This window comes from Lithobates pipiens, unplaced genomic scaffold, assembly GCF_037356315.1.
Source record: "Lithobates pipiens isolate NorthernLeopardFrog02 unplaced genomic scaffold, aLitPip1_a1.2 Scaffold_23, whole genome shotgun sequence".
Lineage (NCBI taxonomy): Eukaryota > Metazoa > Chordata > Amphibia > Anura > Ranidae > Lithobates > Lithobates pipiens.
Genome location: NW_027507785.1, coordinates 289,579,604 through 289,592,256, shown reverse-complemented (window position 1 = coordinate 289,592,256; position 12,653 = coordinate 289,579,604). Strand labels below are relative to the sequence as shown.

The window sequence follows — 12,653 nt, the reverse complement described above, 5'->3', positions numbered from 1 at the left end:
AGAAATTAGGTGAAAATTTCAAAACAAAATACTTTCAGTGAATGTAGAAAGATTTTTCATCTGAATGTTCTCACCTGAAAATTGATCCGTAAGGCCAGAATAAGGCTCAGTACACACCTATGCAGCTTTTGATCTGTTTCTGCAGTGCTTTTTGCGCATGTGATTTTACTGAAATTTGCATTTTTTGTGGGCAGATTAAAAAAAAAAAAAAAAAAAACAATTGCTGCAAAAACATTACATTCTATTCTGCAGCTTCTCCATTAAAGTATATTGAACCAAAAAAGCACCGTTTTGCGTTAAAAGTCGCTGACTCTTTCCAAATATGCAGCGGCTGAAAACAGCACAGATATGAACGTGTCCCATAGGAAACCGTGTAAATTAACTGTAGTGGGTTTCTGCAAAAAGCACCATTAAACATATAGATGTGAACCAGGCCTAAGACGTTTAGCAACATAATGGGGTTAAAAAGACTAAAATTAGCCCTTCATAGTACAAAAAAAAAAAGCAGATGATCACTACTGGAAGGGGTTCATTTTTTTTTTTTACCGTAGAACTGTGAAAGTAATATTTACAGTAATGATTAATTTTTTTTTGTACTACAAAGGGCTCATTTTAGTTTTTTTTTTTTAACCCCATTATGTTACTGGCCGATTAATCGATTATGAAAATAGTAATCAATTTCATAATCGATTAGTTGTTTCATCCCTACATATATGTACAGAAAAACGGTGTTTGAATCCCAAATCAAAATCTGTACAAACAAGCGCACGCGTGCGCAAAAGAGATCAAATTGTCACCATCTGGAAAATTATCACAAAATTCACAGAAAAATTTTAAAAGTTCAACTGTTCGTTTTTTGGCATTCGGAAAGATACTTTGTGCAATAAACCTTGGACCAACTTCTTTTCCAAGGACATGTATTATAATAATAATAATAATAATAATAATAATAATAATAATAATCTGTGGGAACCTTTGGCTTTGAAAAAATACAAAGAAGCCACCAAGCGGGACTTACCTTTCCTTAATTGATGAGCTGAACAGGTAGCGCAGACAGCTGGCCCAAACCTGTGGACTGTGGATGTGTGTAATCCCGCTCAGCCAGCTGTTTAGAGGAAACACAGAAAACGATCTGTAACTCAAAATATAAAGATGTATTTATATCAAGGGTCTCTCTGCTCTCGAGAGAGCATGCCAGTGTCAAATAACAGAACCCATAGTTAAAAGGAATGTGAACTACAGGGCTCTTGTCTGAGACAACTATGCCCACACTGGATTTGGTAGACGTGTGACATCAGGCAGTTGAAAGTAAAGTCATGCTTGGACGAAGTCAGTCAATTAAATAAGAGCAAATGAAATCTTTCAAACGCAAACCTGAACAAATTAATAAGCGTTTGTAGATTCTTGTTCGGATTCCAAATCTTTTTAAACACCTTAAAATTTACAATGACAGGTCTAACAGCATGGAGGGGTTTTGTTTTGACAAGACAATGAAGATAAATGAACACTGGTCCTCCCTTTGCTAATAGAGAACCCCAATACCAGAATTTCTATCATTCAGGACTCAAACTGAGTCATGGACAGGTTTGTGATGGGTCAGCACATGAACGGGTCGTAAATGTAGTGCAAAAATCAATGGCGAAGGTCATAGCAAACTTTAGGTTTTAAATCTGAGATGTAGCCTATAAAACAATCTAATGCACTCGTAATGTTGTCCCCACATCACTCTTCTCAAATACTGGATTTAAAGGAATAAAAACGGACCATGTGGAATAGTGTGCGTCAAAAAGTAAGGCGGTGGAAATATTAGAGATTTAATAAAAAAAAAATATATATATATATATATATATATATATATATATATATATATATATATATATATATACATACATACACACACATACACACACACACACACACACACACCTATCAGAGTGACTGCAATGTATTATAGAGCCTTTTCTTGTCGCTACCATTTTGAAAATTCTCTTCTTGGGTCCCAGTAAGGTAGCAAATTTCTTATTTGGGTGTTGAGAATAACAAAATAAAAAAAATTAAAAAAAATTAAAAAAAATAAAAAATTACAAACCCCTGCCTTACAGGCTAGGCTCACCTTTAAAAAAAAAATAACTGCATATATGTTTTTACAGGAAAAAATAAATAAAAACCCATTACTACTTTTCTTTTTACAGGAGACTGCAAAGCATTGGAACCACAATCTGTTGATTGCGGGTATAACGGTCGGTCTCCTGAAGACACTTCCTTTAGATCTCTGCCTGTACCATGGTATGGCTTTTGATTAGAAAGCTGCAGGCAGTGTCACTATGAGTGGACTTTGAGTGTGCGGAATACTCCTAAAAAGGTGAGCCTTTAAAACACAAATACCTTGACCAGATGCATCAACAACTATTATATATATTGGTCACATGACTTCTTTGCTTGTAATGTCTAAAATGGCAGTACCATGATCCCTTTGGTTGTAAACCAAAATTACATTTGGTCTACTTTTTGTTAAGTGTAAGTAATGCAACTCTTACATAAATAAAAATGTAAAAAAAAAAAAAAAAAATACAAACACACACAAATAGTTATATTAATAAAACTTACATTCCGACAAGTGGAAGTGTATAAGCCTTTGGATCAGACTCTAGGACTAGAAGCAGTTTCCGAGTTTGGTCCATTGTCAAATATCTATTTACAGAGGAGAAGAGAAAAAAATACTTTATAAAAAGGACTGTTAAAAAAAAAAAAAAAAAAAAAACCATTCAAATTCAGCAAAGATTACATCTCTATTAACTCCCGCCTATGGATACCCTGGTAGGTTCATTTACTTTATTCAAAACAATCTCTTCTGAATGTACTAGTGCTGTAGCAATATTAAACTCCTGGTAAAATAAATAAAATTAGCAAAGCAAATTAACAGAATACGCACATATATTTTCCCTCACAACATTGAAGTCATTGCTATAACTGGGAAAGGATTCATGGGTAAGATTTTGCTACCAAATATTTTAATGAAAGCAATGTGGCTTACGCAAATACATACATTTTATTAAAAACATACATTACATTCTAGCAAGATGGACATATAATCAAACACCCTCCCTGTTTAAAACTAAAACAGTGCTGGGTACGTACTGTAAATACGTCCCTTTAAAAAGTTTGTTTGCTATTGCACTTGCTGCAGATGCATTCAATTTAGACTACATCAAGTGTTTGCCAAATAGAAACAAACAGACTATTTAAAAACACTTTGTCACCGCAGTCAAAAGGACAAGCATTTGTAGAAAGACAAGTATTATTTAGATTTTTTATTAAAGAACACTCAGAATAAAAGAAGCTTACCCGCATTTGTGTGTTCCTTGAAGCTGTGCAATATTATTGTGACTGCTCAGGTTCCTGGCTAGGGCCGTGGGTATAATTGGGACGGGCTTTATGGGAGTACTTTCAAATGAATTCGCTACCGTAACAGCCGCCCAGCGAAGATCAAAGTGAAGATTGTCCATGTTCTCCGAGTAAGTGATATGAGCTCTCACAGTGAGCAATTTTGAAAGATCCAAGGCTTCTTTGCAGTGGAGATGGCTCTGCAGACCCTTAAAACAAAAAAAAATATGAGAACTGCTTTTTCATCTGCAAAACAATACAATTGGAGGCTGACGGCGGTAATTTCCAGCTCCTTCCTCCTACTTGACATTCTGAAAAGACTAGATCTGCTTTGTACATGGAATGTAGAGATGCGAGAGGAGAAGGGTAGAAAATGTTCCTCAAGAAGACAAACAGAAAATCACCATAATAACTAAAATATATTCACAAGCCATATAAATACATACGCTCTGTTGGGAAAAATCCTCATGCATACCCTATGGAACAAAATGTTCCATAGGGTATGCATGAGGAATTTTCCCAACAGAGCGTATTAATGAAATATTATTCCAGAGGCCAATAGCTGTGCATCAGTGAAATTCTAAGCAGAGATGATCATGAAGAGCTGGAAAGTTAGTAATCACCAGGGAAAAAAAAAAATAAAAAAAATAAAGTACACTTTTAATATGAACAGTAATGTCCTGCACAAATCCCCAGCTCTTAAAATGACAGCCTGGAGTCCCTGTAAATACAAGTTAAAAAAAATAAAAGAAAAAAACACCAGCAAAAAATGCGCTTTTTGGCACAGTGTGTAACCCCTTCATGACAAAAGGTAAAATAAAACATAACGCCTGAACAGTTTTGCACCGTTCACGTGCGTTAGTAAAACAGTATTCAGGCAAGTTATCCCTTGTTTTTCAAAAGGACAAAAACTGGCTTTTTCATTTGGTGGTATATAGTAATGGATAGCTCCACTTATTATAAAAAAGAAAACGGTAAAAAAAAAAAAAAAAAAAAAAAAAAAAAAATTAGAAATGAAGTTACATTTATCTGAATATTTCTTACCATTACCATGGCATACCACCAAAGAACCACCTAAAACGAATTGACCTGCTCTTGATGACTGCATCTAAACCACATGTGTGTACCCATGGTAGGGTCCAGAAACAATCATACACTTTTTTTTTTTTTATCCGAGCTAAAAACACACCGACACTAAAATAAAAAAAGATGGGGTTTTTTTATTTTTTTTTTTTTTTTAACCCTACCTAAAATGTGGTATCTGTGCATTTCCCACACCACGTATAAAAATCACTGTCCTTGCAATCTGCAGGTGGTGTCAGTGCGATGTTAAGGACACCCCAAATGCAGGTGACAAAAGCAGTAAGTTTGCTTGCACCAGATCGCATGGTACAAAGATGACCATGTAATCCAGTTGCAGTGCATTTCTAAAATTGGTGCATGCACTAAATTTGGTGTGATGTGGTGCAATTTGAGCTCATTCAAAAATCAATGGGCTCAAATCACACGTGAATTGCACACTAATGTGATTCATTGTGTGAACCAGGGCTGACCCCGACTCTGACCTAGATCAAAGCCTGATCTAGCTTATTTTACACACACTTTGTTTACCAACAGAGAAAAGACAAAATGTATATTTTTCTCCATTCATAAAAACGCAAGGGTGGGCTGTACAGTGACCGATCAGGCATTTGGTTTTCCTAGTTCCCATTGTTATTACAAGACCCGGAATTGTTGGAGACAGCTCACACTCTGTGCTGGTAGTGCACTGTGCAGTGTGACAATCCCAGTGCAAACACAGTAGTGCATACATGCTGCCCCACAGATAAAAGGATCCACTGCCGTGATTCCGCATATATGCATATACTTGGTGGTAAGGGGGTTAAAAATCTGTTCAGGATCAGATACAAAGTAACAGTTTTACATTTGTATTTCAAGCGGTTGTAAAGGCTAAAGGTTTTTTAACCCATATGCATTACATACATGAAGGTAAAAAAAAAAAAAAAAAAAAAAAAAAAAAAAAAAAGACATCCGTGTGCTACTCTCCCCACAGTCCCCTCTCGATCCAGCGTTGTGCACGGGAGCCTTGGCTGTCCCGGGTCTCTAACTCCTCATTGGCTGTGACACAGAAGCAGCAGCCACTGGCTCCCAATGCTAATCAATCACAGCCAGTGAGTCAAAGAGGAAAGTGGGTGCAGGGCAGAGGCAGGGCTCTATGCATCTTATGTATGCTCAGAGTGGAGCTCTGGAGCGAACAAGCACTAGTGCCCTCCATAACAAGGGGCTTGCTATTGGGGGCGCTGGTCAAGGGGGAGGAGCCAGAAGTGCCAGTGTGGGACCCATGAAGAGGATCGTAGCTGCTCTGTGAAAAACAATTGCACAGTGCAGGCACGGCAATTTTTTTATTCAGAAAAATCCTTGTTGGCCCTAATAAATCCCAATTACCACATCCTTCCCACTAGTATTTTACTGACGGTTTTCTTTTAATTTCTATTTTTTTAAGTATTAAATGTTTAAACTCTAGTTTTTTTCATTATTGCATTAAACAAGCACAAAATTGACAAAAAAAAAAAAAAAACCTTGGTGTTGGCAAATGATAATTTTTGTGTCAAAACATAAAATGTATACTTTCTATCTTTAGTAACACTGATCAAATTATTAAATGCCTTTTTTTCCTGTATGCAATGCTTTTTTTGTGTATGGATTGCATAAAATCATAAAATAATTTTGTCAAGACAAGAACCCAGAAAGAAAGCATTTCTGAGCAGCAGTTAAAATCCAACAGACTCCAGGGTCTGTTGTGGACTGGGCATGCGTAGGTAGCGAACAAAGCTGAGTGCTGGGGCCAGTTATCTTAGACAGGAGAGGGGAGCCCAATGGAAAAAGCAGCTTGAAAAATTAAGGATTATTTTCCAAACGGAGGACTGCATATTAAAAGTACTGGTAAGCTAATAAAAAAAAAAAAAAAAAAACGCATAGAGATTTTTTTGGAAAATTTCATTGAAGGTGTCATGGTATTTTCCCTGATATCCATCTACCTATAAGAGTTAATGGATGGCCCACTCGGATCCGCCTGAAAAACTGACAGGCAGACCTGAGCATGCTTGCCGTGTGAAAGGGGCCTAAATGGGGAAAATCAGAAGACTAATTGGAAAAGGAAAATTACAGAATAAAATATACAAAATTGCCAATTTAAATTTCTCCCTGTGAGATGGGTGCAAGAATAAACAACTTACCTTAAAAGACAATGCAAAGTCCTCTGGGGTATGCAGAGTGACATTTCCCACAGACTCTCTGGTAGATACAGAGCAAGGAATCACAAAATCTCCAGGTAAGAGAGCAGAGGGAACCTTCCCTACAATGCCAGCTTTCTCTCGACCAGGATCAAAGCGATCAATTGTCAAGGTTACACCTTCTTCATCTGATAGAAAACAGCGCAAAAAAAATAAATGATATAAAAACCATCCTCACAACTAAATCTTTATACATTTCATAACAGTTATCTACCCTGGAATAACAAAGTGAAATTATTTGCCACAACCAGATTAAAATTTTTAGTGTTCCGATTTTCAGATAGTACGGTGCTTTTGACAGCAGATCCCGATTTTTCCCATACGAAAATAGCTGGATGGGCAGATGATTACATTTTTGTTGGATGTAAACACGTCTGATTTTCGTTTAATTATTATGTTTTTCGTCCGAAAAAAATCGTAAAGAGCAAAACTCAGAAACAAAAGAACACATAAAAAACTATTCAACACATTATATCACTGCTGAAGTTGAATTCTGTTGTACGAGAATTTTCATATGATGAATAACCTCTTCACTTTTGACATGAGACTAGCATGCAAAAAAATAAAATATAAATAAAAAAACGAGGCCATTCGTCTGAAAATCTGATCGTGTGTACAAGGCTTAAGAGATATATGTTTGCCATAGACAACTGTTCCCTCCTAGCTCAGCTCACGTTTTCAAAAAACAGAAACCCTGCTTGCACAATATACAGATAAAGGAGGTTCAGACATATCCATGATGAAGAATCTACAGCGCTAAGCCCTCTCCACTAATAGTTATTAGTGGCCAAAAGCGCAAAAAAAAAATAAAAAAAAAATGGTTTTGCTGAAAGAGGAGGAAGGGAGTTTAATCTGACATTATTCAACTAGGTCTGGCACAACTTCCACACCCCAAGCGTTTTTTGGCAGAGATCTACTGACCACAGTCTGGGCATCTGGTCATTTGACTGCTACCAGGACATTTAAGGCAAATTGTTATTATTATTTTTTTTAAATAGTATTTAAAGCGGATCTTCACCTATAAGCACTTACTTGCTATCCACCCCTCCGCTATCTGATTAGGGCTGTTTTTTTTGTTCACTTTATTAAAAGAAAAAAAGTGCACCCCGATTCCTCCCCCCACGTCATTCGCCTACACAAATGACGTTCACTGTCCTCCATTTGCCTATTGGGATATGCACATTACATGTCCCAGTAGGCAAAGTGTTTCATTCATTCACAAAAGGTGGAGGGGGCAGGCCAACGACGCATCATCAGGAGGTATGTTGGCTGAAACAGGAGAAGCTGGCAGACCTCCTGATCACTGCGGCGGCGCAAGACGCAGAGGTGGTAGAGAAGGAAGAGTAGAGAAGAGTAGAGAAGAGGAGCACCACAGGTGGACCCGAAAAGAAGAGGATCGAGACTGCTACATGCAAAACCACTGTACATAGCAGGTAAGTATGACATATTTGTTATATAATTTTAAGCTCCTTGAGGGCAGGGACTGATGTGATTGTACAACGTATATGTAAAAGCGCTGTGTAAATATAACTACCTTCAATAAAAATACATATACACATACAGACAGTGTATATATTTAAGGCCACTTGTACACGGCACTGATATATTATCAGATTCCTGGCAGAAAATCCCTGTGTAAAAACCATGAGGCTAGGCTGCTGCATAGTAAATGTGTACACGCACGTAAAAATTCTTCTAGCTTTTCCTTTTGGGTGTGTGTGTGTGTGTGTGTGTGTGTGTGTAAAATACTGTCCAGAAGCACAGATTTTTGCGAGGCCTAATAGTGGAGCTGTGGCCGTGTGAAAACAAAATAAAAAAAGAAGCTTTAGATTTGGAACGGTTTGGTGACCTGTTGGTAGCATTTGTAAAATTAGACCCAATGTGGGTCCTACCTCAGGTGGATTTGGGTCACTGTCCTATTTAGCCTACGCTTCCCTTACCTGCGAGATCTGATTGCTCTTTTTATGTTTGTTTGACAAGACTCGTCAGCCTTGTAGCCATTGAAATATTTTTTTTTTGTGCCCTATACCTGGATACAACTTTTCAATAAAAATAAAAAAGTAAATAAACCCGTTTAGGTTCTTAAAGGGGTTGTAAAGGTAATTTTTTTATTTTCTACATAGGTTCCTTTGAGCTAGTGCATTGTTGGTTCACTTACCTTTTCCTTTGATTTCCCTTCTAAATGTTTTTTTGCTTTGTCTGAATATCTCACTTCCTGTTTCTCCTCAGTAAACTTCTCACCATCATTCGAGCTGGTGGTTAGTCAGCCAGAACAGCTTACTGAGGAGGAACAGGAAGTGAGAAATTCAGACAAAGAAAACAAAGAAAAAAAAACATTTAGAAGGGAAATCGAAGGAAAAGATAAGTGAACCAACAATGCACTAGCTTAAAGGAAGCTATGTAGAAAATAAAAAATTTACCTTTACAACCCCTTTAAAGCACAAACTCAACAGCTAACCAACTGGGCTAAACACTTTCCCTAGTTTTTACCACCATAAACACCCAACAGAACAAAACTTTGCCCCGTACACACAATAGGTAATCTTACAAGACGGTGCAACTTTTTCCTCTTGCTAGTCACTTTTTGAAACTGAATAGGTTACCAAAGTTACGAAGAGTCTCAAACGACAGAATAAAAAAATCAGAAGTGATGTAATGTGTTGTATTGTTGGACGAAAACTATACTGATTATACGAAAATCATTTGATCTGGTATCATATGAGAAAAAAAAAATTCTGCATGTCCCTTCAGATAATCTCAGATGAACTGCTGTGATCGGCTCTCCAAAAGCGATGTATTAATGATCAGATTACTGCACGATCACTTGGAAAGTGGTATTTGTTGGCCGTTGTTTTAGATCGCGTGTACGGACCTTAGGACTAGGCACAAAGCCAAATGCAATTCCAGGGCTGTTTTTCAAACTGTTCAAAAGGTTAAAGCCATACAAATCAGAATATAGTCTGTCATAGGCATCCCTCTAGATGTCATCAACTAATAATCAGCCAGTATGAGGGAAATCAAAAAAGGAACTTAAAAAAAAATATATATATATAAATTACATAGCATTCAATACAGCATCAGCAGGAAGAATAAACCTACCATCATCCACAAAGAAAGATCCAAGTAAGAGGCAACAGAAAACTCTTCTCTCTGTCTTTGCGTGCCGGTAAGCGAGTCGTAAAGCTTTTTCAGAGAGCAACAAGTGAGGATTTCTGACAATGTAAACAAAGACGTTATTGCTGTATGCATGATAAAGATGACGACACTGACAATATATTCTATTATAAATAAATTCCAGAAGCTACATTGGTCATATATTTATATATACACATAGAAATAGACACTACTACTCAGGCTGGGTTCACACCGATGCGGGTGGGAGACCCGGATGTAATTCGCACCGCACTGCAAAGCACATCTGATCTCTGTGCGATGCGAGTTCAGCCATACAGATAGTATGGCTGAATTCGCATCGCACCCGCCGCAAACTCACACAGGACCCTTTTTTGGTCCGCAGCAGAATCGGATCGCATGGGTGTTCACACCATGCGATCCGATTCCTGTCCGAGTTTGCAGATCGCACTGCGATATGCGGACTGATCTGGGGGTGTCATTAAGATTTCATTGACACTCCCAGCAGTCCGCATAGGGCAGTGTGAACTGCCGGTGGGAGGCATGCGATGCGGGAAAACGCCGCGGATTTGCAGCGTTCCCGCATTGCTCCGGTGTGAACCCGGCCTTAAATGGCAAGTTCACCTTTACAAAAGAAAAATCACATACACAGATTTTTTTTTGCAGGTAAAAAATAATAATAAATGATGCTTTTTTTGTTGGGGACCTGCATTGCACCCGCAATCAGCAGATCATAGGTATAATGACATGGTCCTGCAGACTGTCTGTGTAGCCGTTTCATTGTACCCCTTAGAAGCAGACAGCTACACTCTGGCAGGAAGAATCAATTAACTACCAGAGATATTCCATGCACTCTGGTAGTTTGAGAACTACAAGCCGCAAAAGGATGTCATTACTTGTAGTTTTTCCATTCACAGAACACTGAAGGAACGATGTGGGTGGTGCACCACACGGCCGCATTATTTTTAGATTGTGATAACAAGTGGGCCCCCCCCCCCCAAGTGATAAGAACACATGCTCACTGTCCAAACGGGTGGGGCATGTGTGTGTAACATGTAACAAGCAGTGAACTTATCCTTTAAGTCAGGGGTAGGCAAACTCGGCCCTCCAGCTGTTTAGAAACTACAAGTCCCATGAGACATTGCAAGACCCTGACAATCGGAGGCATGACTCCTAGAGGCAGAGGCATGATGGGATTTGTAGCGTCACCACAGCTGGAGGGCAGAGGTTGCTTACCCCTGCTTTAAGTGATCTCCACTTGCTTTCGGGCCCTGCACGAAGCAGCTGTTCTCCTGCATTGTGAACACAGAAGGTCGGCTGCTCAGGAGATGCTTTGTATCTTCTGAAGTAAACAAAAAATGTTCTCCGATTGGATTAGGTGGAGGAGTGGGGTGGTGGAGTCATGCTCCTCACCTTGTCCATTTAGAATACGCTTTGTAGTCATTCAGAGAAAAAAAAAAAAAAACACATTCTCTCAATGGCACCTGTGCTGAGCCGCCCACCTTCAGTAATCACAATGCATCAGGCTGGCTGTTCAGCGCAGGACCTGGAAGCAAGTGGAGATCACTGGAGAAACAAATGTCTACATCCAATTTCTAGCTTCCAGGGGCATTGGTTAGGTATGTTGTATATACATTACACATACACACTGGGCTAAGCTGTACCAATGTAACTATGTATAAAATGCTGATGCCTGGAATTATTCTTTAATGGTGGTTATTGGGGTTGCACTGATACTAGTATCGGTGCCGATACCGAGTATTTGCACAAGTATCGGTACTCATGCAAATGCACTGATACCTGAAACCGATACTTTCGGGCTCGGTTCTTTGAGCTGTCAGTGGGTCTCTCCAGTGTTAAAGAAGGTCTTAATTTGAGCGGTAAAAAAAAAGCAGCCGGCAATGGTTAACAACATTGCTCAGCTGAAAAACTAAAAAAACCCTGAAAATAATGAACTAAAAACAAAATGACTGAATATAAGTTTTAGTTAATAAATTCTTTTTATTGATTTGAAAAAAAAAGACAGACGGTACAAAACACCAGCCTGCTCAGCAGAGCGTGGTGCAAAACAATACAAAATAATCACAACATTAACCACCACAAGAAAAACCGATCTCCCCCTGCGCAAGCTGCACCCCACTCCAGGTTGGCACAGAGTCTTAGAACACAAGAAATATCGTAGTAACAGGTCCCCAAATGCACATAAATGAACCTCTGCAGCAGATCAGGGGCCAGGAAATCAGTACAATTAGCTCATGGAAACCAAAATATCAGCTAATAAAGTATAGGAGAATTCAGACATGACAAGAAAATAATGCGGCCCGTGAACAGGGCATTTCAAAACCCGAAACCATGGTAGCGCGCAGTCACCCGGTATTTAAGGCCAAAAAAAAAAAAATATATAAAATAAAAAAGGCCCCCCCATGAACTCAGACTTTGCTCTAGGCATTGGTGGAGGGAGAGGACATAAAAACAACTATTAAAAAGTGTCTTCCGTGTCAGCAACAAATTGGTAATATAATACTATCTGTACCTGTAATAGCTGAAATGTAATCCTATTGGTTCTCCCATGGGTGTCGAGTCCCAAAGTACAATTTTAGTAGGAGGGAAATGAATGGGTAGCATCCTGTTTGACATATTTCTAAAAATAAAAAAATAAAAACATAAATCCACATGAAAATGATTTGCTGAAACATTCATGTTCAGAAAAGCAGACCATAAAAATATCCAATTATAAATTGTATTTTCTACCCCTCTAACAGATGTGGGGGCGGCTCCATCGGGAACACAGCTCCCCCTCCATCTGTCCACAATACACCTTTCTGCAGAATAGAAACCTCGCTG

At 38.5% G+C, this 12,653-nt stretch overlaps 1 protein-coding gene across 1 annotated transcript in view; it reads right to left on the bottom strand.

The window, feature by feature from the left end:
• STIL (STIL centriolar assembly protein) overlaps positions 1-12,653 on the bottom strand; it is a 64,645-nt gene that overhangs the window by 38,070 nt on the left and 13,922 nt on the right. Inside the window, exons 3-8 of the mRNA XM_077450291.1 lie at positions 12,343-12,450; positions 9,777-9,889; positions 6,621-6,805; positions 3,346-3,593; positions 2,608-2,691; positions 1,019-1,105 (exon numbers count right to left, since the gene is read on the bottom strand). Of these exons, the coding sequence (XP_077306417.1) occupies positions 1,019-1,105; positions 2,608-2,691; positions 3,346-3,593; positions 6,621-6,805; positions 9,777-9,889; positions 12,343-12,450 (825 nt within the window). The remainder of the gene's footprint in view (positions 1-1,018; positions 1,106-2,607; positions 2,692-3,345; positions 3,594-6,620; positions 6,806-9,776; positions 9,890-12,342; positions 12,451-12,653) is intronic.